The sequence below is a fragment of the Penicillium cosmopolitanum genome (assembly GCF_028827165.1).
Source record: "Penicillium cosmopolitanum strain IBT 29677 chromosome Unknown utg000003l:1.0-3747932.0:1.0-3751027.0, whole genome shotgun sequence".
NCBI classification, from domain to species: Eukaryota; Fungi; Ascomycota; class Eurotiomycetes; order Eurotiales; family Aspergillaceae; genus Penicillium; species Penicillium cosmopolitanum.
This window is the reverse complement of record NW_026622673.1, coordinates 3,048,839-3,072,768: the sequence shown is the minus strand read 5'-3', so window position 1 is coordinate 3,072,768 and position 23,930 is coordinate 3,048,839. Positions and strand designations below refer to the sequence as shown.

The window sequence follows — 23,930 nt, the reverse complement described above, 5'->3', positions numbered from 1 at the left end:
ATACTTCCTCCAATTGGTTGATAATGGTTTTAGGCGGGGCCAAAGACGCCAAGGCAAACTGTCACGAGAGTTGTCGCGACACAAACTGGAATACATTCCTGTGAGCTACGCTCAATCGCAAGGAGAACACGTACTTTATTTTTCTCTCCAATTATTGGCCCAGGACATTTTTTGCAGGTCTAGAAATAATGGGCCCAAATGATTCGTATTCTCAATTTTCCATATCCAGAATAGGCACCGAAATACCCATCTAAGTGTTGGAAACGATAAACATGGATTCCTTTCCTCGTTAATTGCTTATTTAATGCAGATAACTGGCAGATATGATTTTTCGACAGCCTGCTCGCATTGCCTATTTCGTCAGTTGCACGATTTAGTGAGTTCACCCTGCCCCCTTCTGTAGATTATAAGTAATATTTCTCGTGCACTCCAACATCTTGCGAATTCCTTTTCAGATTTCTATATACCATTGCCAGACTACGTTTATCTACTGTTTTCCAAGTCAGATTTTATACTATGGACTGGCACTGGCACAATGCAGACTCTAGTCTTCAAGAGCAATCCCAAGATCTATCTGGGGCCGAGGAAATTGAAATGAGCCACAATCTCAACAGTGCTCCAGAATACAATGAACTAGATGCTATTTTTGGAGATCTGTCGTTCTTTCTTCCCAGCCAGGAACTCAGTCTTCCTTCCCATTATTACACTGGTCACAATACTCTTTCTACCTCCTCATCTCAGGAAAATACAGCCTTGGATTTGCAAAGTACGAGTCAGAAGAGCCAAATACACAACTACGGGGGACCCAGCCGCAATCAAGATAGCTCGAGTGACGTTAGGTAAGTACCACGTCCTTATTTCGAAGATTTGACAAATTACATACTAACCATGACCCACTACAGCACAAATGCCCATCCATTGCTATGCAATTGGCCAAGTTGCAAACGTCCCGGCCCCTTCTCCCTCATGAAAAGTCTCAAGCGACACATCTATACCCAACATGTCGCTCCACGTTCCTTCCAATGCCCTCACAGTGAATGTACCATGTTCTTTAATCGAAAGGACAACCTAGATCAGCACTTGCGATCCAATGCCCACTGGAAGAAAATTTGAGCAGGGTTTTTAGCTATCTGGCGTTGGAGTTCTCTTGGCCATGCTAAAGGACTCTTAGGGACTTCAGCGATTGGCATGACTGGTATATAGCACGCGGTGGGAACAAGGGAATCGGATGTTTTGGAATCGAATTTAGGTACGGTGATTTGAAATTGTGCTTTTTGGGAGTGGCTTTCTTTCGCAATAGCCCGCTAGTAGATCATATGGAAGGAGGTTCTGAAAGGAGATAGATGAACTAACTGAAGTAGTACCATACGATCTGGCTTGTGTTCTTTTTTTTTCTCAAATAATGAAACGAGATAGAGTAAATAGATTAACGATACTGTAGAGTCCTGATTAGTGGTTCAAATTAGTTAAGTTAATCTTGATATAAATGAAACCACATCCGCCGAGCACCATGAATGGTCTGAATGTCATCTAAAAACTCATGTTACAGTCAAATAAACTGCGAAAGTTGGACAATCAAGATCAGTTTGATTAAATCACGAGTGCTTGTCACAATTTCGGACTAACTCAACCCCAAGCGCTGACCGGCTGAATCTTAGAAATGATTTTACTACCGATGAATAAACACAAATCCTAAAGAGACCAAAAAGCAACCTTTTAAAGTAGCTATTTGACTACTTTGCCCCTAGGTAATCCGACTTCATCAACCAGCGCTCTGCCATTTCACGTTGTCCTTAATTTAATCTAACCTGCTCAATAAGTTGGCGGTGGGGCCAGAACAGAGTGATTGGGTGCGTGTTGGTCTAGCCAATTTTGAGAACTACTGTATCATTCTACCTCAGGCAGATTTCAGCTTTCTCATCTCCCCTATCAGACTTCTTGACCACCCATCTGACCCTAAATAACCCATGCAAACCACGAAATCACCTTCTTCCGCGACACGAGACACTAGGTTAGGCAACTGGGTTGAGTCATCCATTGAAGTTACTTCTGAGTGCCCAAAGTTGCGAAGCGACTGAACCAGGGTATCCTGACCCTGTGCAGCCTGGATCTCCTCCACCCCTTCGGCTCGACCGATGATGATATGTGATGTGCCCTCAAAGGCACTGGGGTACCCATCAGTGACCCAATCTTCTGCCATAGAAGCCCGGCTGCACGACTGATGAACGGCAATAATCCTCTTGGCACCGGCCTGCTTTGCCATATTCAATGTTGCTCGAATTTCGGCAGTATGAGCAGCATGGTCATTGATGATGGTGATTCCATTGATAACCCCGATACGCTCAAACCGCTGCTGCAGACCGGGAAACGTACTCAGTGCTTGACTCAATATCGGTACTTCGATACCAATCTCGATGCCAATTGCAAGCGCTGCGAGTGCATTCTGAACATTCGCCACTCCAAGGGCATTCACAGTGATGCGGCCGATTGTCGTACGGCACTCTCTTTGTCGGTCACGAACGGAGATAACGAAAGAACAGCCATCGAGTGAGTATATAGGGTCCTCTGCACGGACATCTGCCTCTTCGGATAGCCCGTACGTCACTATATTTTGATCCTGCACCGAAGACATGATTTGTTTGACGCCTGGGTCGTCGATACAAAGAACCCCAAGTCCAAAAAAGGGCATATTATCAACAAATTTGGAAAATGCCTCCCGGGTGTGTCTTTCTTCCTTCCAAAAGTTGATATGGTCACTGTCAATGTTCGTCACAACCGTCACCAGATGAGGCAATTCCAGGAAAGACCCATCACTTTCGTCCGCTTCAACTACTATCCACTCCCCTGTTCCAAGGTAGGCGTTGCTGTCATACAGACTCATAGTAGCGCCAGTTATTACCGTGGGATCCAGATCAGCAGCCCGCATAATTGCCGCCAGCATGCTTGTGGTGGTGCTTTTGCCATGACTACCTCCGATAGCAATTGCCTTCTTATTCCGCATGATTTCAGCCAGCATCTTGGCTCGGTGTATGACTGGGATTGCATTTGCCCTGGCGGCTTCGACCTCAATATTTTCTTTGGTTCGCCATTTAATCGCCAAGGCTTGCCCTGACGAAACTACCAGTTTAGCAGAGCGCACATAGGCGGTGTCATGGCCAATAAACACAGTCACACCAGCAGCCCGGAGCCTTCGTGTGTTATCACTTTCTTTGATATCGCTACCTTGCACTTGGTATCCCAGCTGGTGGAGAATCAAAGCGATTCCTGACATTCCATGCCCACCGATACAGACAAAGTGAATAAGACCAATGGAGGGAGGGAAGCCGGGCATCGAAGGTGTCCGGTCATTCAGTAACCTTTCTTTGAGGCTTAAGAAGTTCATTTTGCCTTCTTTTCTCCAGGTATACAACAGGGTGGCGTTGGGAGAAAAGAGATCGCGATGATGAGATGTTGGACATCGCCCCGCAGTTGCCCAGGTGGACTGCACCTCGCTTCTGCGACATCTCTCGCCAATCGAATCGCCAACTGGTCAGTTCACGCTTGGGTGGAACCTGACTACGGAGTATTTGATGAAAACTTACGCAATTCGAACTGATTTTCATGGTGGATATATGTATCTATCTGATAATGTTTACTTCAGGAATCAACTGAAACCCTAATTTAGTCTGAACATCCTTTATAATTGAATCCGCCAGGAGCAATATCTCTCGGCCTTGTGCTCCTCCATAGTTCACGAGTACTAGAGCATGGGTAGCAGAGACCCCTGCCTTCCCTATTTGCCTTCCTTTCCAGCCACAATCCTCGATCAACCATGCTGCCGGTATAATATAGAAGCCATCTGGACCAGGAAATAATGGTATTTTTGGGTGGGCCTTCATGGTGGTCTTGCAGAGCGACGCATCACAAGTTGCATTCTTGAAGAAACTTCCCGCATTCCCCAATATTTTTGGATCAGGCAGTTTGCGTCTACGGAGCAGGCAGATTGCCCCACTAACCGATCGTATCGTGGGTGTCGTAACACCTTGTTGCTGTAGAACATCCTGAACAGAGGAATACTGTGTGTTTAAACAGTGGAACTGTGCTTTCGATACCCTGATGGTGACCGAAGAGATGAAAACGTTTTTCAAGGCATGTTTGAAGATGCTGTCGCGATATTTCAAGGCGCATTCATCTTTCGACATGGTTCTTATTTCACCGGTCTCCAGGTTGCACACCTCCACGCTTAACGTCACATCGCTGATCTCAGCTCCATAAGCACCAATGTTCTGTATTGGAGCTGCGCCGACCGTGCCAGGTATCAAAGATAAATTCTCCAACCCGCTGAGGTCATGATCGATGCAATATGTCACCAGTGACATCCATTCCACTCCCCCGCCAACTCTGAGGACTGCGTTATTTTCACTTTCGGATACGACTTCAATGCCGTAAATCTCGTTTTTCAGTATGACACCGTCAAAGGTCGCTTCGGCAAACAGAATATTACTGCCACCACCGATCACCAAATATCGAAGGTCACGGAACTGGGGTGAAGCCAGGAGATCTTTTAGGTCGTTTGTACTGCGGATCCGTACAAGATAACGAGCAATTGAGTCAACATTGAAAGTGTTGTACTGCCGCAGATTTACATCTTCTTCCCAACAGAGAAGCGACATGATGTGCAGCAAGATCAATTTTGCTTGACAGTCGCGGGCAGCTGCTGCCCCACGCGATTTAATTTTGGCGAACGCACAATCGATCGAGGGGAATTCGATGCATCTGGCGATCATCGCTCCATCGACCCACTTGTTGCCTTATGTAGTACATAGTCGAGATTTCAACGACGCAGACTGTACGGCGATTGGTCGATACGGCAGAAGTACAGATCTTGGCTCCATGAAGCTACACCGCATCTAGGGTAGTATCGTACAACCAGCGGCACACCGCTAGGGTTCGAGGAAGGAAACGGGTGAACTGAACGGAACAATATGAAGATTGATATCTAAGGTATCAGGCAAAATCAGGCCAAGATCAGGGTGTCATATCATCCAAAGGGGCTGTTTCACTATCCATACCCAAGATACACTCCAGTCGAAATCAGATCATACCCCTGCTTCATGCAATGACGGGCGCTATTGTCATTCAGGGCGGCTACGATGTCGCTGGAGATATCCACGTCTCGGGCTCAAAGAACGCCGGACTAGCGCTGATGGCAGCGACAGTGCTCGCGTGCGGAAATAGTACCTTGCAGGGAGTTCCACCGGTATCTGATATCCACAATATGGCTCGAAATCTCCAGTATCTTGGTGCGAGCATCAAACGTCTTGATGGAAATCTCCATATTGATACGACAAGATTAATATCTCTTCATGTACCGGATCGCCTGGCAGGCCGTTTGCGAGCGTCCATTCTGCTGCTAGGCCCTCTTGTTGCACGATATGGATATGCCAAGTTGAGCCTACCGGGGGGTTGCACGATTGGTGACCGCCCAATTGAGGAACACGTTAGAGGACTCGAAGCTTTAGGGGCTCGTGTCAAATTGACCAACGACTATCTCGAAGCACATGCCACTCAGCTCCATGGTACTTCTTTACATTTGCAGACTCCGTCCGTAACCGGGACAATGAACTTGATAATGGCAGCTTGTTTGGCACATGGTACCACGCACATACACAATGCAGCCCGTGAACCGGACATCGTCGACTTGATCCTGTGTCTCATAAAGATGGGTGCGCAGATCCAAGGGGCTGGGAGCGATCATCTCATTATTTTCGGCCATGGCCGCCCGCTATCTCCATACCAGTACAAAGTTATGGAAGACCGGATCGAGGCAGGAACCTTCTTGATCCTTGGAGCAATATCCGGGAATTCACTTACCGTTCATGGCTGTCAAACTGAATATCATACGGCACTCATCACGAAACTTCGGGCTGTTGGCGCTATCATCGATGTCTCCGGAAATTCAGTGACTGTATGCAAGACCAAGAAGCCATCACCCACCGACATCCAAACTGGGCCATATCCCGGCTTTCCAACAGACCTGCAGCCGCAAATGATGGTTCTACTCTCCCTGGCACAAGGTATTAGTGAAATTACCGAGGCGGTTTATGAGAACCGGTTCAGTCAGGCCGTAGGCCTCCGAGCCATGGGTGCAAATATCGAAATCTGTGGGCAGATTGCCACAATTTCTGGCATACCGAGTCTGTCTGGTGCAGATGTCTCTGGCTCTGACTTGAGGGCGACTGCTAGTCTCGTTGTTGCCGCTATTGCTGCGAGAGGAACTTCCTTTATCAGGGGTGTGGAATACATCGATCGCGGGTATCATGATATGGAAAGGAAGTTGCAAAATGTAGGGGTAAAGATCACCCGGGTCCATGGACTTGATTCAACAAAGAAGATTGAAATATGAATGAATGTTTCCTTCCGCTATTTTACGGGAGCCACTAAGTCACATGGGTAGGGCTGACTGAGCTCAATGCTCAGTGGTCTGGATCAATAGCAAACTTGAAATTAGGACGGAATGCAGAAGCGTTGGGGGGGGGGGGGGTTATTAGATGGAGCATATGGGAGAAGTGGGATGATTGAAGATGAAACATTTCGAGAGAGACTCGGATACTGTAGGGCCCCCACAACTCTACAGGAGGTCTATCTGTGTAAATATAGGGGTTGGGGCCGGGAAGAGGAGAAGGATCACAAAAAGGGAGGGCATCACAATGTGAGAGGAGGTCACAATATGAGAGGGGGTCACAATATGAGAGGGGGTCACAATATGAGAGGGGGTCACAATATGAGAGGGGGTCACAATATGAGAGGGGAATCTCCTTTTAACAAAGAGGCACATAACACACGCAAGGCAGCAGAGTAAGCGCCAAGCAACTATTTTACCCAGGAGCACAATGTAATGGGGACGAATCTTCGCTCCTAGTAGTAACAAGGTATCGTCATGGATGAGGACATTCATTGGCTGGCCCTTGCAAATACGGCGGGCAAACCGATAGGCAGAGCTGTATTTTCAATGCTGAAAGGATCCTGGAAGCAAACGTATCGGGGGTGAAATCCCAATCCATGATAGATCATCAAATACTAGTGCCATTTTCTGGCACCTGGGGTCCTGCGAAGCAAAATTACGTTATTCCTAGTCGTATGATACAGTAAAACCTTGGGTACCAAGAACTGGCTATGTGTAGGTATCATGTCTGCTCGCTGGCTTTTTATGTATATTTGAGTCTTCATTACACATGATGGGCAAAGGCTCGCAGATTTATTGAGTAAATTTGTTATACATATTGAGGAACTAATAACTAACAATACCTTAAATGTGGCAGCAGTGGGAAAAGACAAATTACATATAGTTCGCAAAATAGGAGGAGTATTCTAAGTACAGAAGGGGAAGTGTCAAGAAAGTGTCAAGAAAGTGTCAAGAAAGTGTCAAGAAAGTGTCAAGAAAGTGTCAAGAAAGTGTCAAGAAAGTGTCAAGAAAGTGTCAAGAAAGTGTCAAGAAAGTGTCAGAGAAGTGCCAGAGAAGCACAGTGGGATCGGCGGCCGTGCAGGATGGGCGGCACGTGGATTGGCGAAGAGGAGGATACTACACACAATCAAATATACTAGCTTCACAGTATTGAACTGTAATTTTAGCCTAGTCACGCATTTTAGCGGTTATTTTGTGGTTGTTTTGCCGTTTCGACAGGAAAGGAGAGGTCACCAAAACGCGAAGCGGTCAATTCGACAGGTCGCGCAGAAGCGACCGGCACGCGGATTGGACGGACGCGAGGTGGCTAAACCACGCCTGAATCCATGCCCAGCCTTCATTGGCTATATTAATGCGGACTCGCAGAAGTACCGTATCACTCTAGATGTGTAAAATGATGATATTTCAGCCATGTTCACGACTAGTGCGGCCCCGACTAGTGCGGCTCAGACCGTAGCAGTAGTATTGTGATCAATTTCAACATACGGGAACATGAAAGTTTTAATGAGTGAGTTAGAGCCCTGGACTTTCTATAAATTCTCTGTCTTTTCCGTCTCTGTTCGATTACAACGTGGATTTACTTCAGGTTTTCCTCTTTCTCTCGATATAGGACATTCAGGGCTATTCATATTGATATTTATCCGATCCTCGCGAGACTCCATACAAGTACCATGTCTTGGCATCTTGACAACACGAACCCTTTGAGCGCCCATGAACAAAATCGAGGAACCTTCGAGGAGCCAAGCAACAGAAGGGCCCAAAACATCAATGGCATATCCGACTCGGAATGTGCAGCGTTGGGCCTTTTGTTCGAGGACCCGAGGCCCTTCACCTCCGCCTACTGGCAGACCTTCGACTTTCTCTGTCGATACTGGCCACCCGTTACTACTACTTCTAGCTCGAGCAACACACCTCAAAACTTTCAAACAGATCTTGGAGAAAAGTCTTCAGTCAATCGCCAAGCATTCAATAGTCGTGGCGATCATCAAAAAAAGAACAAGGATAGGTAAACAGGAAACTTCTACGCCGATGATAAATATAGCCCATCATATACTAATACATAATATAAACATCATAGAACGATACCTTCCGAGTCTCCTTTTATATGCCGCTGGCCGAGCTGCAAACGTCCCGGACCATTCTCCAGAAAGGGAGTTTTGAAACGCCATATCAATACTCAGCATCTTGCTCCACGGTCTTTCAAATGTCCTCATAGTGGATGTACCATGTTATTCAATCGAAAGGACAACCTAAATCAGCACTTAAGATCCGATATTCATTGGAAGAAAATCTGAGAATTCGATATCTGGTCTGACGCTAGAGGTTTCTTGACCATCGTCAAGGACTCCGAGGGATTTCAGCGGTTGGCATAGTGGGTTCACGCGCGGCGAGAACAAGGGAATTGGGTCTTTGGGGATCAATTCTATGTATGGTAAATGGTTAAATTTGGAGTATGCTGCATAGGGGCTTGAATGAACAAAACAGGTTCACACCAAAAATGTGTTTTAGCAGATCGAGACAAGCCTTGGCGAGGAGAAGGAGTTAAGCCATAGATGCCCTAGGCATCCTAAATCGGTTCCTTCCTTGCTGCCTTTCTCTCATATATTTATATCCATCTCGCATACATCACCATTTCCATGGTTGTGAGCTTCTGTCAGAAGGTATAGACCACGGCGGGGGGTGGTCGAATCGGCGTGCGCGCTGATAGACCTCGACTAAAAGGGCTTAGTGTCCCCCGAGTTTCACCCAAAATAGTATGTGACCTCATGACTAGAAGGACAAGGTGAAATGGGTGATCGGTGTATTCGTGAAGCTATGTGGAAGCTCGAGCTAATACATGGGGTGTGCGGGGCTGAATAAGGACTGAGAGCCTCAGGCCTCTAAACATGACCTAACTAATGACCGAGCGGTCAGAGACCTGTAGTTGCGGCATTCGTGCGTAGAACTCACAGAGTCACGCACAAATGGCGCATCTTCATACACACACAGTAGAGACTCTTCATTCAGGGCTGAAAGGGGTTGAGAGGGGTTGAGAGGTTGTTGGACCCTAGGCTTCATAAATTGTTTGTTCTTTCTTACTTTACATGCTACCAATTCACTTCGAGTTTTATATCTCTATTTGCAGAATATCCTTTCATATTGTTATCTATCTGATCCCCGAGACTCTATACAACTATCATCATGTCTTGGCATTCCTACAACATGAATCTCGCAAGCATCCAGGGACAAATTCAGGAACCCTTCATGGTAGCAAGCAATAGAATGGCTTCCAACACCGACAGCATATCAGAATTTGCTGAGCTAGACCCTTTATTCGAGGGTCTGGAGGCTTTTACCGCCGATCATTTACTTGACTTTCTTTCTCGAGACGGTCCAGCTGATGATACACCTTTGAACCCGGGCAACGCACCTCCAACCTTGAGCTTGCCGACGGTCGTTGAAGAAAACAATCCAGACAATTTCTATAAATTCAATGGTGGTAGCAAATATCCGAGCAACAGGAGCCTGAGGTAAACAGCATATTCCCACACCAAGAATATAGTAAATCCAATCGCATACTAATGCACATCTATCTACAAAGTGAAACCTCCTCCGAGTCCCCCTTGCTATGCCCATGGCCAACCTGCGAGCATCGCAAACCATTCTCCAACAAGGCAACTCTAAAACGCCATTACAATAGCATACATGTTGCTCCGCGTTCCTTCCCTTGCGACAAGTGCCATTGGACTTTCAACCGCAAGGATAATCTGAAACAGCATCTGCGATCTGTTCATCGGGAATAGAAGGAGAAGAGTTGAGCAACAGGGTAACTCTTCGACTCGTGTTATTCTCTCCTTCGGGTGTGATAATGGGATTATGTATGCATGATGTTGCGTAGAGCGGGCATGTGGCGTACAGGGCGCACAATATGGTACCTAGAAGTATACGCACTAGATAGTACAGAGGAAATGGTTACGGTTTCTTGGGGGATAAATAGTTTCATGTTTGATATGGTAATAGCAGCATTTCGGGGTCATTTCAGAGCTAATTTAATGAATCTTTTCTTGGATGCATTGATTTAGAGATACTAGCAACGGAACTCGTAGTCCGGACCGCATACACAAAGCAAGTCCTAACTACTAGTAGTTACTAGATTAAACTTTGGCCAAGTATACTAGCAGACTCCCGAACCACTACTCCAACAACCCAGCACCATGGGCCTGGGCATTTTAACCAGATCTGCTACTGGCATAGGGTCACGTTGCGACTGCATCTCCAGCGAATCTGCATAGGTAGTACAGCTGCATCTGCATAGCATCTCTCCCCATTTCACCCACTCGCTGCGTCCCATCTACGCCTACGTCTACAACTACAACTACAACATCAATACGAAAGATAAAGCACAGCAGAGCACAATCATCAGATCACGGTCATAAATCATAATTGCGACAGGACAACTTCCAACCACAACAAGAAATGCACACCATCGTGAATAAAAAAAGAACAATACCAATATCATCAAAAACCACAGACCCCATTTTATCGCCTAAAACCAGAATCTCGTCCTATATCACCTCATTTCACACCCCTTCATCCGACCAAGCCAATCTTGGCATGGGCCTCTCGAAAGGAGTGAAGAAACAGGCAAGAGCAGGAAAGATCCCACCAAGCAAAGCAAAGCTCCGCTTAGTAGAAACTCTCAACAATACTCTCCTTATTAGGACCGGCCGCACCAGCACCACCAGGCGCCATCTCACCGAGACGGAAAACAGACTCAATAACACTCAATTCAGTAGCCGTAGTATCAAGACCCGTAATAGCGAGCCAATCATTAACAACCATACCCGCACCAACAACTGGCGAGCCACGATTCACACTACCAGCGACAAGGGGAACCTGCAAGAGACTGGACAATTCATCTTGGTCCCGGATAGAGGTCTTCGGATGAACGATTCCACCTTGGTTGGAGAGGGCCATGTATGAGCCTGTAAGGACGTTGTCGGCGACTGTTTGGCGGAATACTTCTACGCCTAGGACGTCGGCGATGCTGCACGAAAAGCAAACAGTTAGACAACACTTCACTTCAAGGGAAAAAGGGTATTTTGGGGGGAAGTGGGCGGCCTACATCTCCTCAGTCTCCCTCTCCAAATCCGGATGAACAATGGCAACATGATCATTACAGCAAATGACGTTTCCAAGAGCAGAAAGACGCTCTTCTATCCGTTGGATTTTTACAGCGTCCGGAAGCGTGTTGCGGAGGTGCTGCAGTTCCTGGTCTGTGGTGGTTGTGGGCACGAGGAGACCGTTCTTGTTTCCGACGGTTAAACGGCCGACGATTCGGGTTCCTGCGATCGTGGCGTGGCAGATGGGGATTACGTCCTGGAGTTCGGATTCGAAGACACTGGAGAAGGTGGTTAGTTTGCGTTTCGCTTTGCTTTTCTGCTGCTTTGCTTTGCTCTGATTGGAATGGGTTGGGCTGAGTTGGGACCGGGTGAGTTGGTCGGTCTGGTTCGACTGGGATTGTATTGCATCCATCCATCATATCCCACCCCGCCCTTACCCATTACCGGCCGGGTCTTGGGTTCAATGCAGTGCAGTCGAGTGCAAGCCAGTCCGCCAACTTCGCCCAACCCCGCCCATCAATCCAAGCAATATCAACACAAACGCACCTGTAAAAGTTCTCCGAAGCACCGACAGCAACGATAGCGTAGGAGTTCGTCAGACGGGCGAAAACACCAACCCTGCGGAGAAAGAAAGAAAGTATTAGCACGATGTTCTGGTCTGATTTGGTCTCGTAACCTCTAAGTGTGAACCAAGTCCTGTTCAGTCTAGTCTAGTCAAGCACTACGACTGGACTGGACTGGACTGGACATCCTGGCCTAGCTGCCTTGGATTTCTCCTTCTCTTTCATTTCCGCCGGCGTGGGTATCTTACTCGTTGGAGTTCTCGAATTGCGCGCGCACAGCCATGAGGGGTGGTAGTGAAGGATCTGCGGGGGTATTCGGAGTGAGAATGGTGGAGGGCGGGCAAAAAAATGCGAAAATGCGAAAGACAAAAAGAAAAGGCTTTCTTGTCTAAGCGAAGTTTAGGAAGTGATCAAAGCAAACGTAAAGCGAGATACCAGCTCCGTTATGAAGACAGAAACCGAAAGGTGAAAAAGTGCAAAGCTGCAATCGCATTTTCTTGGCGGGTCCGCTTGGTGGGGTTACTGTTGGTGTACGGGTATTGGTTTGTACTGGTACTTACTAATGCATACATTTTGGTACATTTTGGGCAGTGTTTTGGTGTGTGGGTATGTACCGGTACCAGCACTAGCACCAGCGGGTGTTGAGTCATCCTGTCTCATGTTGACGGTGATTCATACTCGGGCAATGCAATACGGATTAACTAGTGCAAGGCAATGACTAGTGTGTGGCGCAGGGGCGAATTACTAGTAAGTAGCTGTATGTATGCCTAGTCTAGTCTAGGTGTAGGTATGACTGGCTGTGACTTGAAGGCTGTGCTAGCTTGTGGACAGCAGCGGGAGTAGTAGAATTAGTACTATGTGCATCCAGATACAGACCGGGGGAAGGGAGGTAGTAAATTGACAAGTAAATTTGCATTTAATTTAATTTGAATTGAATTGAATTTGGATTTTATTCGACCAAACAAAAGAAATAAGTCCAAGAAATAGAATAGGGGGGGTGGTCATGTAAAGCAAAATCAGAAAACAGAACAGAATCAAGGATCCTCGGGGAATAGGAGGAGAAAAAAGGAGTAAGGTAAGTAAGATAGGGTTAAGTAAAACGCCACGCTCAAAGACAAAGGATAAAGTACACGGGGATTTCGAATCGTTGATGTTGATGTTGATGTTGATGGTACATCCGCTGCCGGTGCCACTGCCACTACCACACGGTGCCACTGCCACGGCCACACATCAGGGTAGCTGCATATCGTAGCATACGGAGGTGATGGTGATGATGGTGATGGTATGATTATGATGATACACTTTTGTTTTGTTTTGTTATTATTTTCCTTCTTTTTCACTCGCCCGCCTCACGCCACTACACGTCCCTAGTAGCGACGTGGTGGCTGTGGCGGCGGAGCTCCATGCGGAGAATGGTGAGGCGAAGGGAAATACATCCCCGGTCCTGGAGGCTGCCCCGGTCCCTGTCCCGGTCCTGGTCCTGGTCCTGGTCCCTGTCCTGGCCCTCCCGGTCCCCCGGGTCCCAGAGCTGATCCCGGCGCAGGTCCAGGGCCGGGAAAGTAATTCGGGAGCGGGGGTAAACGCTGGAAATTCGAGCCTGGTGGGGGGGGGGAGTTGAGGAGGACCATTCATTGAGAATGGATCTGGTAGACCTAATTGGCCTCGTGCGGGGAGGATACGGCGCGGTTGTTGTGTTGGTGTTGGACGGGGGAGGATGAAGGAGCGTGGATCTGTTGGTCCGTGGGTGTGGGTATGGGGGTGGCCGTGGGGATGACCTTGACCTTGACCCTGCCCTTGTCCTTGACCAGGACCAGGACCGTGGGTGTGGCCGTGACCCAGAGTTGGAGGAGGCGGGACACCAGATGTTGGGATGAGATGTCGGCTAGCCGGTGACATGTTTGGATCCATTCGGGGTAGGTGTGGTGGAATTGGCTCCGAGAGCGCGGTGTCCGCAAGCATAGATAAGGCTTTTGGCGGCCAGTCGGCGACACCGTCGAGGCCTCCTCCTTCTGCGACGACTTGTGCCGCTTGGAGGAGGTTTGTCAGTGTTCGCGTGACGTGGTCTTGGACTGTTGGGTCTGTGATCGAGTCGAGGGCTTGCATTTGCGGATTCAAGTCTTCGCCTAGTCGGACTTTTTGCACAAAGTCATCCCATGTTCGGCGGCCGCGGTCGTAGGCGGCTGCGCCGTCTGGTTCTCGGACGGCTTCGGCGAAGAAGCCGCGCTCGACTTCGCGGGTGCCGGCTTTTCCAATTCGGAAGAGGTAGTGTGGTTCCTCGGCGTCGGGGTCAGATCCGTCGGTCTGTGATGAGTTAGAGATTGTGTTGAGTAGATAGATGTGATGGGTAGCTATTTGTGGATTCCTTACCTCGGTATGTTCATCGTCCTCGGCGGCTCGACGGCCCAGGACCAATTCCATATATTTGCCTCGAGCAGCATGGAACATTTCATCTTGGATATTCTCGAGTTGTTCCTATAATGACGATCAGCATACCATTCTTGCCTTCAAAAGAAATCCCCAGAAAAGGGGAAAAGGAAAACCCACATTCGCCCTCGTCTCAATAAGATGAACCTCCCCAGCATAAACCTTATTCTCCGCCTCAACCTTTAAATCATAATCATCTCGAAACCTCGTCAAAGCCTTACGCTCATACTCCGCCAAATCCCGCTGAACCTGCCCAAACTCGGGACACTCCTTATGAGCATTTTTCTCCCTGGCAATCTTAGCCATAGAATGATCAGCCAGAACACTAAGAGCAACCTGCTGCGCCTGTCCCACTTTCTTAAAGAGGAGCGCCAGTTCCTCCTGCCGATCCTTAATAGGTTTCGTCGCGGGGATTGGCGAAGGCGAACGTCGCCGACTATCACTATCCCAAATCTCGTCTTCGATTCGTTTGCCGCCGCGGCCCTTCGCTGCGGCAGATGCACGCGCACGACCGCGTCCACGTCCGCGAGCTCGTACAACGGTCGACGATCGAATGGGTCCTATTGCGCCGCCGCGACTACCGCGTCCTCGACCCCGGCCTCGGCCTCGGCCCCGATAACCACCGCGACTTCCACGACCCCCGCGTCCCCCGGCCCCCTCGAATGGGCGCAGCTGGGACGGGGGCTGGATCTTGGTCCGCGGCTTCGTCGGGTGAAGAGGTGGCGTGCTGAGAGTCGAGCTCTGTTCCATTTGCTAGGGCGTCGGCTGGCTGTTCGTCGTCTTCTAGTTTCGGTTTCTTGGTTGCTGGTTCCGAGACGGCGCGGGACTCGACGTCTGCGCTTTCATCTTTCGTCTCGGTTGATTTGCGCTTGCGCGAGGGCCGGGCGATGACATGCCGCGTGATTGGGGCAGCGACTGTGACTGCAGCTCCTGCTTGGGGCTATCGGCTTCTTGCGAATACGTCGGTGCGGACGTTGAATATGCCGAGTCGGGACGCAGATTCAATTCGTTATCCTGTAATTTTGTCGTCGCGAGGCGTGTTTCCCGCTCCGCGATTGCCGGCGATGGCCGGGTAGATGCAGCATCATGCAGATGTTGCAGATGTTCCGCCGTAGGGTTAGAGACTTGAAGTTTGATACGTTGCTGCGGTTTAAAGTCCTCATCATACTCCTCCTTTTGAGGCGAGGCGTCGTCGCCAAAATCATCTTCATCATCGTGCTCGCTAGGCTCTGATTCGCCTGCTTTACTAGGCGTTTCGTGCTCATATGATGACTCGCCGGGTTTGAGTCGCGACGATTGACGACCCGGAGCTGATTGGCGCGCTGATTGTCTCGTTGTCCGAGATGATTCGGGGACAGCGAGTGCGCGTTTGGAGCGCCGCCGCAAGGGAGTCTCCGGGTTCTGCGATTGCGAACCGGTAGGAGTACTCGATTGGGCGGTGGATGGCTCGAGGTGATGATCCTCTTGACTTTGGCTGCCATGACCAGGACCATCTATGGTAGACCGTAAGAGATGCGGGGCAACCTTTAGAGTGACGATGCGCGAACGAGGAGGGTCTTCCAACTCGCTATCGCTGTCAAGATGATGTTCATCGTCAATGTCATTTACTGGCGACGATGCGCGCGCTGCACGCGCCGGGGCAGTTCTGGTAGCCCAGTGATTTGCCCATCGGCCTCCTCTAGCGCGGCCACCGCGACTACCTCGACCACCTGGGCAAAGTTTAGTAATTGTCGAGTTAAATCAGCGATTAATGGAATCGATTATACATACCGCGACCACGGGTCGGGGTGGGAGCGACCATGCGCGCGGTGACACGATTTTTTCTTCTTCCCACCATCGTCCCTGGTGGAGTCAGTAAGGGCGGAAGCAAAAGAAGGACGGAGTGGAGCAGGGAGTAGCGGAGTAGCGTCAGACTTTTGAAGTCAAAACACAAAGTACCGCATTGAAGGGAGAAAGGCTGTGGCGGCCCCGATTGTACCAAGGGGGACGGATGAAAACGGATGGGGTGGGATGAGATGGGAAATAAAGAGTAAAATAGGCGAAGGAGAGTGGAAGAGGAGAGAAGAGAATGCGATGATGGGTGATGGGGGTGAAGATAAGGTAGAACCTTGGGGTAATGAAGAATGATGAAGAGAGATGAGGAAGATGGAATGGAAATGGAAAAAAGCAATGGAATAGAAGTAGCAGAGCAGAGCAGAGGAATGGGATGGGGATGGGGATAAAAAGACCAGAGGCTTCAGGGTAGATTAGGTGAGTAGGAGGAATACGATGAAGCGATTCAAGACACGCGGGCACAGAGGGAGAGAGTGGGCAGAGAGAACAGATGAAAAAGAATAGCAGGGGAAAACAGGGTAAATTAACAAGAGAGGACAACCTTAGGAAGTAGAGTAGGGCAGAGCGTAGAATAGAGCGGAGAAGAAGAGAGAAGAAGAACGCGAACTTACCAGGGGCAGAAGGATCTACTGAAGCAGGATTGGGGGACTGAACATGGGGAATTAAATAAAGGAGGAGAGGAGAGTAGAGGGGAGTGGGTGGAGTGGAGTAGAGAAGAGGAATTAAAGGAGGATTACTCCGTATAGGGAGGGGAGAGTAGAATAGAGAGAGTCCTGTTCTGGTCGTAAAAGATGAGAGTGAAAGTGAAAGTGTAAAGGAAGGGATTGCCGTTTTTCCGCGCGGCTCGGCCCAGCCTCCGGAGAGTGTTAACAGTAGTAACAGTTAACACTATACAGTAGAGTAGGGTGATGGAGATATAATTAAGATAATAAAATAAATGAGTACATCTATCCTAGGATTACTCGAATACTCACTCCCGACATAATACCCCAGCTATCCACCGCTTGAGATTTCCTCGCCGAACGCGGATCAGGACACCTGGCGCGCGGCTGCGATTCTGCCAAGGTGGAGCCAGGAGTATAAGCAAAGCAGAGAGTACTGTAGATAGAGCAGCACAGCAGGGAATTGTAGAATAATATTCTATTATATTCAAATATTCTATATTAAATAGAATATTATCCGATCCCTGTAGTTCAATTACCAGTCCACGCATATTACACTGGTCAAGTCATAATGATCGGCTATTATACTAGTAATACGAGGCTATGTACAATACAGTATGGAAGTATCTAGTAGACCAGGGACAGGGTACATCAGTCTTCGTACTAGGATCCCTGAATCCCCTTAAAACAACAATTAAAATAGTAACCAGGACTCCGAGGATATATACAAGGATGGCAATATTAATGCAATTCAGTCATAATCATTCATAATTACACTCGCCAGAACACAAATACCAACACCAACACCAACACCAATATCAATATTAACACCAATTAACCCAGTCCATCCATCACATCATCCATCCCATTTATACAAACCCAGCATCCATATCAACATAAATCAAACCAAGCACAACAAAACAAAACAAATATAAAGATCCACAAAAGTATAACTAAAACTATTTCTCATAAGGCGATTCATTCAATTCATCCCGTCCCCGACCCCTCCTACTTCCACTCCCACTCCCACTCCCACTCCTCCCCGCCATAAAAGCCAAAACCCTCTCCTCCTCTCTCCTCCTCCGGCGACAACGACAACGCCAACGAATACGACGACCCCGTCGGCGAAGGCAAAGGCGACGGAATCCTCTCCCGCTCACGCAAAGACCGCGCAGAGCGCATCCTCGTCAATGTCTGCTTCGTTATCGTCTGGCCTGCAGACGGCGATGCTTTGACTGATGTCCCGAGTCCCGGCGTCGGTGAGGGCGAGGGACTATTGCTTCGGAAGAGGGGGTGGATGTTTGACTCGCCCGGAAAGGAGCCGGTTGGGAAGTTGGGTGTGTGTGGTGAGTCTGGGTGGAGGTATGTTGTTGATGATGATGGGGACATTGGTGAGACTGAGACTGGGGCAGGAGCAGGAGCAGGGCGGACGAGACTATTTAGTGATGCGTGGATGTGTTGTTCACGTCGTAGACTGGGCATGCTCCGGATGCTGGTGCGGAGGAGGGGGCGTGTGTCTTGTTGGAGGGTTGGGGTTGGTGGTTCTGTTGGTGTTTGCGGGGTGATTGTTGAGATTGATGAGGTTGTTTCGAAGGAGTTGGGGCGGGTTTCTTTATTTGTGCTTGTGTTGTCTTTGTATGTATTTGTATCCGAGGTGGTGGTGGTTGTGTTGGTCAACGACTTCTGTAGGCAGAGGGTTCCTCCCGAGAACCGGTGCGAACGTCGAGGATACTTTCGTAGCGAGGAGCGACGAGTGTCGAATTTGAATTCTTCTGGATCACAGATTCGGCTCGGGGGTGTGAGGGTGGCTGGGCTATCTGGGAATGTCTCCAGCTTCATATCTTGGGAGTATGGGTGTGGCCATGTGGAAGTTGTTTGGTTCTTTTGGACTAGGGCCACAATCAGGTAGCCGTAGTATAGACCCTGCGTGAAGACGGAGAAAGACCAGAAGACTGAGCGAGCGATGAAGAGCCCTTGTTGATTTGCTGTTGATCGAAGCTGGTCTCTGGCCATTGTGCCAGTGATGGACGCCGCGGCGATGAGGAGGTATGCACCGGTGAAGTAGAAGACGAATTGTTTCCACTTTGGCCATTGTTGGCCGCTTCGGACGTCTTTGTGTAATATCACGTTCAGTCCGATTAATGCCGCACAGGTGAGGGCCCCCAGGGCAACTGGTGCAAGCCCTGCGGCTGGGGCGTGGGGTACGGACTGCAAGGCTGCAGAGGCGAGGCCGTGGAGGATGGTGACAATCATGGCGGCGAGGAGAGATACCCCTGCCAAGGTATATTGCAGAATTGCAGACATTATGGGCTACAGAAAAGAATGTGGTCAAAGTCACGATATAGAAGAGGATGAAATGAAAGAATGATCAGATCAAAAGTAAAGAATGACTTGATCTGATCCAATCTGATACAACCCCCAGGTGAAGGAAAGTGTCCAGGCGGGTGTCGAGTCCACGCAGAGTCCCCGGGGAATGCTTCATATTTAAAAAAGAATTCTCGCGTGCAACGGGACGGGTCGTAGCTCGCAAAGCATATCGGACCATGCAGGTCAAGCAACATGTCGAATTTACATGAGAGATCAAAGTGACCCATCAACCCGGCATGCTGGTTAGAGTGCGGAGGGACGGGACGGCTGGATGAAGATTCCGCAGAGCCGGAGACCCGTGAGTTGCAATTGTCAAGTCAGATTGGTTGGATCGAACAATGCGTATGGAATTCACGGATCAATCAATTGCTGATTCCAGCGGTGGACCGGGGGAGAACTACTCTGGCACCGGGGAAGTTGAGCCCAGGCCAGCGCCGGCTCTCATAGCGCTGTCCATCAGACCGCTAGTCAGGAAACTATTTAATTGACAGATCATTGTGAGGACTGAGCGAGCCACTGATCTGGCCTTCCTGGTTGTCGGGATCGCGTGGCGATCGATCCGATGCGGATGTGATATGTCGAATCTGCAGTGCCGCAAGGAACAGGATCTGCCAGTGTAGGTGTAGGTTCGGGACAGGAACAGGGATGTAGTAGGGCTCAGCTGAGATTTGTCTATATCTCTTTAATTTCCACATCAGATGGCTCTGGTGTATCAACAAGAATGAACAGCGAGAGTATCAACTATCCCCAGGCGGAGATGCGGTGGATCTACCTGGATCTACGGAGTAATCCGTACCATTGGAGACATCACTTGCAGAGGGGTCTCCGATCCACTTGTATTTGTCAATTGGATTGTTGGCATTGATTATTTCTTCTTCTCGGGCCCGACGGTTCATGCAGGTAAGTCCTGGTGGAGAGTACCGAGTATACCGAGTACTGAGTACGGAGTAATATGTGCACTCCCGGAGTACTCGTACTTTGTCGAGGACCTGCGTGGATCCACAGACCGAATACGAAGTACCTGCCAGGATCAAGGGAGTACCCTGTGTGGCCTGAGCTGGCCAATCAAGTCTTTTTTGTTCTGGGGTATCCGGTAAGGGATTATATGCACGATCGCCTCATGGAAGTAGGAGTAGGAGGGAGTAGAGTAGAAGTAACCTTGGAGGCTCAATATCCACACCTGCAAAGGTCAGTCAGGTAACGTGCATGTCAAAGAAAGAAGATAATTTATAAAATTGCAGTCTAAATAAAGATGAATCTCTGAATTGATGCCAGCTATCAAATATGTTCTAATATAAGTGGTAGTCAACCCTTCTGCTGTGCCTGTGTGGGCGGTGAGTTCCTCGCCTGAGGCATCTCGGCTGCTTCTCCATCGTCGTCACTCTCCAGCGCCCCTCTTGACCTTGACTTTTCGGGAACTGCCCTCTTCTCTATATTTCCTCTCCTACTCTCCCCCTTTCCCTCCATCATCCCTCCAGTTCCCGACAAGATGAAGCTCACCTTCAAGGTCCGTCTTTCTTTCTGCCTCCCCCATCTAATCTGCCCATGCTGACCTTGCCCCTCCATACAGGACCTGAAGCAGGAGAAGTTCGTGATCGAGGTCGAGCCCTCTGAGACCGTATGTATTTCCATACCTTTTGCCAACGAGATTCGCCTATTGCACCCGTGCAGTCTTCAGCTGTAATCTCACAGCTCATCCCAGCTCCGTGCTGACCATATTTCTAGGTCCGCGAAGTCAAGCAGAAGATCGCTCAAGAAAAAGGCGAATATGAAGCAGAGCGGATGAAGGTTATTTATTCGGGTATGTCGTTTCGAAATGGTTCATCGTCTGTCTACGTGGCAGGCTATTGATGCAAAGCTCTTTCAACGTAGAGCTGTTGATGAGTCCGGAGCTGACAACCTTGTAGGCAAGATCCTCCAGGATGACAAGACCGTCGAATCGTATAGCATCCAAGAGAAGGATTTCCTAGTGTGCTTGCCTTCAAAGGTATGATGATTCTCAGTTATCCCAAGCTTCGCCCCGTTACTTCCAGGTCTAATTCGTCTTTGTCCACAGGGTCCCAAGCCCGCTGCCTCCTCCGCTGCCTCCCAGGCACCCGCCACTCCTGCTCCCAGAGCTCCCGTTGCTACCCCTGCTGCGCCCGCCCCCGCTGCTCCTGCACCTGCTAGCTCGACTCCTGCTGTTCCTGCGACTCCCTCGCCAGCCGGCGCTGGTGCTGGTGCTGGTGCCGGTGCCGGTGCCGGTGCCGGTGCTCAGGGTGGCCCCGCCTTCAATGATCCCTCCGCGTTGACTATGGGCTCTGCGGCCGAGGGTGCCGTCACTCAAATGGAGGCAATGGGATTTGCCAGAAGCGATATCGATCGGGCCATGCGGGCCGCATTCTTCAACCCTGACCGTGCTGTCGATTATCTTTTGAACGTGAGTCTTGCAAGCAAGTTGCGGCAGCGTTGACCTCCCACTTTTCACACAACCGCTAATACGAACGTTCTCTTTCTAGGGCATCCCCCAGGAAGTCCAACAGGAACAACAGCAACGTCAACAAGAGCAACAAGAGGAGAGCGCCGCTCCAGCCCCTGCCCCCTCTGCCGAAGACGCTGCTGCCGCCGCCGCTCTGGGTGGCGACGAGGGTTTCAACATGTTCGAGGCTGCGGCTCAGGCTGGCGATGGCAGTGGTCGTGGTGGTGCTCGGTCCGGAGGCCAAGCTGGTGGCGAGTCCCTTGCAAACCTGGATTTCCTCCGTCAAAACCCCCATTTCCAGCAACTGCGCCAACTCGTGCAGCAGCAGCCGCACATGCTCGAGCCCATCCTGCAGCAAGTTGCGGCCGGAAACCCTCAGATTGCCCAGATCATTGGTCAGAACTCCGAACAGTTTCTCCAGCTATTGAGTGAGGAGGGAGATGAGGAGGATGCGGCCCTGCCGCCGGGTACACAAGCCATCTCCGTTACGGAGGAGGAGAGGGATGCCATTGAGAGGGTAAGTCGAGTCGGAAGAGAGATAGAGAATGCTCTGTCGCTGTTTATATGTACTAACCTGACCGCCCATTCTAGCTCTGCCGTCTCGGTTTCCCCCGCGACTCCGTCATCCAGGCTTACTTCGCCTGTGACAAGAACGAAGAGTTGGCAGCGAACTTCCTCTTCGACCAACCCGACGAGGACGAAGAATAAGCGATTGAGCGAAATCGAGTCGCATCGTATCGTATCGTTCCGCACCACATCGCACCGCACCGCACCGAATCGAATCGAACCCCGTGATTCTCCTTCCAACCTCTCGTCTCATTTCCTTTGCTCTTTTTACGTTCTGATGAATACCAAGCATGCCTGTTGATTTTCCATATTTGGCAGAGCTCCGCTCCTCCCTCCTATCCTCCTATCCTATCCTATTCTATCCAATCTCATTTCCTTCCTCTTTTCCTTTCCTTTTCCCTTCCCTTCATCCCCCTCTATTCTATTTGGTTCGCCCGAGGATCGAATAGATTCGACTCGACTCGACTCGACTCGAATCCATTTGCTAGCTAGGCTTGGACTTGTATCTTGTCTAGTCTGGTCTGGTCTGGTCTAGTTTAGGCTGGTCTGAATTTGATTCGATCTGATCTGATCTGGACTAGACCAGTGAGGAAACAGATCCGATCCAGAAACGACTTTCATGTATTTAACCTCTAATGGGCAAAATGGGACGTTTTCGCAGAATGAATTCCTCCATGGATTAGATTAGATTAGATGGTGTTAGTCAAGGTACACATGCTGTATCGTGCTCGGGCTACTACCACCATTAGTAGGACACGGAGTAGCAGCAGCAGTAGGGTAGTTATTCAGATTCTTATCATGATATGTTTGTCCTATGCTTAAGATCCTCAGTATGGTATCCAGAGCCCCCTTCAAGTTGGACTGGACCTCATTATAGGCCTAAAAATAGTAACTATACTAGTAGTAGTGACCGCCTGAAGCTAACTGCATTTAACTAGCAACTGCGACTGCCTCGCGACTGCGACTATCGCAAACCTTTATCAGATCCTATACCGAGTCCTCAATCTGGGCAGCATATATTAGATACTAATATTTTCGCACGTACTGCGACCAGCAAGAAAGACTGGGACTGGATAACCATGGAACTGTTTAAAACGATGCAGGGGTCCAGCGCCGGGACTCGAGCAAACTTGCTTGAAACTGACAAAGAAAGGCCAAGAGGATTATAACAAAGAAGACCGTGACGGAGCTAGTTTTGAGTTTCGTCCTGGAGGGCTGAGACTGTGGCTACGAGTGGACCTATAGACATTGTAGTTTACATCAGGAATGTCCGAGTCGAGGAACTAAACCTAGAACTTAAACTAGAAGGAAGGAAGAATCTATCAATGATTGGAGAAATGAGTAGCTAGCCATCATGATCTACTATATTGTACACGTACAGTAAAGCATAGCACGCATAGCACAGCCACAGCCAGAAACAGCACACGGCAGAAGGGATGGGATGGGAGGGTTGGAAGGGGGAAGAAGAGGAGACAGAGCAAGAGATTTATTTCAGATTTCCACGACCGA

General features: G+C 49.3%; 12 protein-coding genes across 12 annotated transcripts; 4 read left to right on the top strand and 8 right to left on the bottom strand.

The window, feature by feature from the left end:
* Positions 1 to 921: 921 nt before the first annotated feature.
* Positions 922 to 3,382, bottom strand: N7509_001175 (UDP-N-acetylmuramate--L-alanine ligase; the record flags this gene model as incomplete). Its single annotated transcript, XM_056625812.1, has 2 exons — positions 922 to 1,049; positions 2,002 to 3,382. The coding sequence occupies 2 exons, from the start codon at positions 3,380 to 3,382 to the stop codon at positions 922 to 924; spliced, it is 1,509 nt and encodes a 502-aa protein (XP_056494394.1).
* Positions 3,383 to 3,617: 235 nt separating this feature from the next.
* On the bottom strand, positions 3,618 to 4,652 carry N7509_001174 (putative UDP-N-acetylmuramate dehydrogenase; the record flags this gene model as incomplete). Its single annotated transcript, XM_056625811.1, has 1 exon — positions 3,618 to 4,652. One exon carries the CDS (start codon positions 4,650 to 4,652, stop codon positions 3,618 to 3,620), a length of 1,035 nt encoding a protein of 344 aa, XP_056494393.1.
* Positions 4,653 to 5,098: 446 nt separating this feature from the next.
* On the top strand, positions 5,099 to 6,385 carry udpA (UDP-N-acetylglucosamine 1-carboxyvinyltransferase family protein; the record flags this gene model as incomplete). Its single annotated transcript, XM_056625810.1, has 1 exon — positions 5,099 to 6,385. The coding sequence occupies one exon, from the start codon at positions 5,099 to 5,101 to the stop codon at positions 6,383 to 6,385; it is 1,287 nt and encodes a 428-aa protein (XP_056494392.1).
* A 1,730-nt stretch (positions 6,386 to 8,115) lies between these two features.
* On the top strand, positions 8,116 to 8,454 carry N7509_001172 (uncharacterized protein; the record flags this gene model as incomplete). Its single annotated transcript, XM_056625809.1, has 1 exon — positions 8,116 to 8,454. The coding sequence occupies one exon, from the start codon at positions 8,116 to 8,118 to the stop codon at positions 8,452 to 8,454; it is 339 nt and encodes a 112-aa protein (XP_056494391.1).
* Positions 8,455 to 9,646: 1,192 nt separating this feature from the next.
* Positions 9,647 to 9,958, top strand: N7509_001171 (uncharacterized protein; the record flags this gene model as incomplete). The annotated part of the gene is made up of 1 exon (XM_056625808.1): positions 9,647 to 9,958. The coding sequence occupies one exon, from the start codon at positions 9,647 to 9,649 to the stop codon at positions 9,956 to 9,958; it is 312 nt and encodes a 103-aa protein (XP_056494390.1).
* A 1,152-nt stretch (positions 9,959 to 11,110) lies between these two features.
* Positions 11,111 to 12,393, bottom strand: N7509_001170 (translation initiation factor 6; the record flags this gene model as incomplete). Its single annotated transcript, XM_056625807.1, has 4 exons — positions 11,111 to 11,471; positions 11,550 to 11,825; positions 12,094 to 12,165; positions 12,359 to 12,393. 4 exons carry the CDS (start codon positions 12,391 to 12,393, stop codon positions 11,111 to 11,113), a joined length of 744 nt encoding a protein of 247 aa, XP_056494389.1.
* A 105-nt stretch (positions 12,394 to 12,498) lies between these two features.
* N7509_001169 (uncharacterized protein) lies at positions 12,499 to 12,770 on the bottom strand (the record flags this gene model as incomplete). Its single annotated transcript, XM_056625806.1, has 2 exons — positions 12,499 to 12,632; positions 12,671 to 12,770. The coding sequence occupies 2 exons, from the start codon at positions 12,768 to 12,770 to the stop codon at positions 12,499 to 12,501; spliced, it is 234 nt and encodes a 77-aa protein (XP_056494388.1).
* A 660-nt stretch (positions 12,771 to 13,430) lies between these two features.
* On the bottom strand, positions 13,431 to 15,284 carry N7509_001168 (uncharacterized protein; the record flags this gene model as incomplete). Its single annotated transcript, XM_056625805.1, has 2 exons — positions 13,431 to 14,582; positions 14,655 to 15,284. 2 exons carry the CDS (start codon positions 15,282 to 15,284, stop codon positions 13,431 to 13,433), a joined length of 1,782 nt encoding a protein of 593 aa, XP_056494387.1.
* A 33-nt stretch (positions 15,285 to 15,317) lies between these two features.
* Positions 15,318 to 16,335, bottom strand: N7509_001167 (uncharacterized protein; the record flags this gene model as incomplete). Its single annotated transcript, XM_056625804.1, has 2 exons — positions 15,318 to 16,243; positions 16,305 to 16,335. 2 exons carry the CDS (start codon positions 16,333 to 16,335, stop codon positions 15,318 to 15,320), a joined length of 957 nt encoding a protein of 318 aa, XP_056494386.1.
* A 1,702-nt stretch (positions 16,336 to 18,037) lies between these two features.
* Positions 18,038 to 19,333, bottom strand: N7509_001166 (uncharacterized protein; the record flags this gene model as incomplete). Its single annotated transcript, XM_056625803.1, has 1 exon — positions 18,038 to 19,333. The coding sequence occupies one exon, from the start codon at positions 19,331 to 19,333 to the stop codon at positions 18,038 to 18,040; it is 1,296 nt and encodes a 431-aa protein (XP_056494385.1).
* A 539-nt stretch (positions 19,334 to 19,872) lies between these two features.
* N7509_001165 (uncharacterized protein) lies at positions 19,873 to 20,292 on the bottom strand (the record flags this gene model as incomplete). Its single annotated transcript, XM_056625802.1, has 2 exons — positions 19,873 to 20,057; positions 20,193 to 20,292. 2 exons carry the CDS (start codon positions 20,290 to 20,292, stop codon positions 19,873 to 19,875), a joined length of 285 nt encoding a protein of 94 aa, XP_056494384.1.
* Positions 20,293 to 20,885: 593 nt separating this feature from the next.
* On the top strand, positions 20,886 to 22,562 carry N7509_001164 (putative UV excision repair protein (RadW); the record flags this gene model as incomplete). The annotated part of the gene is made up of 7 exons (XM_056625801.1): positions 20,886 to 20,903; positions 20,967 to 21,014; positions 21,122 to 21,197; positions 21,304 to 21,383; positions 21,453 to 21,815; positions 21,895 to 22,371; positions 22,446 to 22,562. 7 exons carry the CDS (start codon positions 20,886 to 20,888, stop codon positions 22,560 to 22,562), a joined length of 1,179 nt encoding a protein of 392 aa, XP_056494383.1.
* Between the last annotated feature and the right edge of the window lie 1,368 nt (positions 22,563 to 23,930).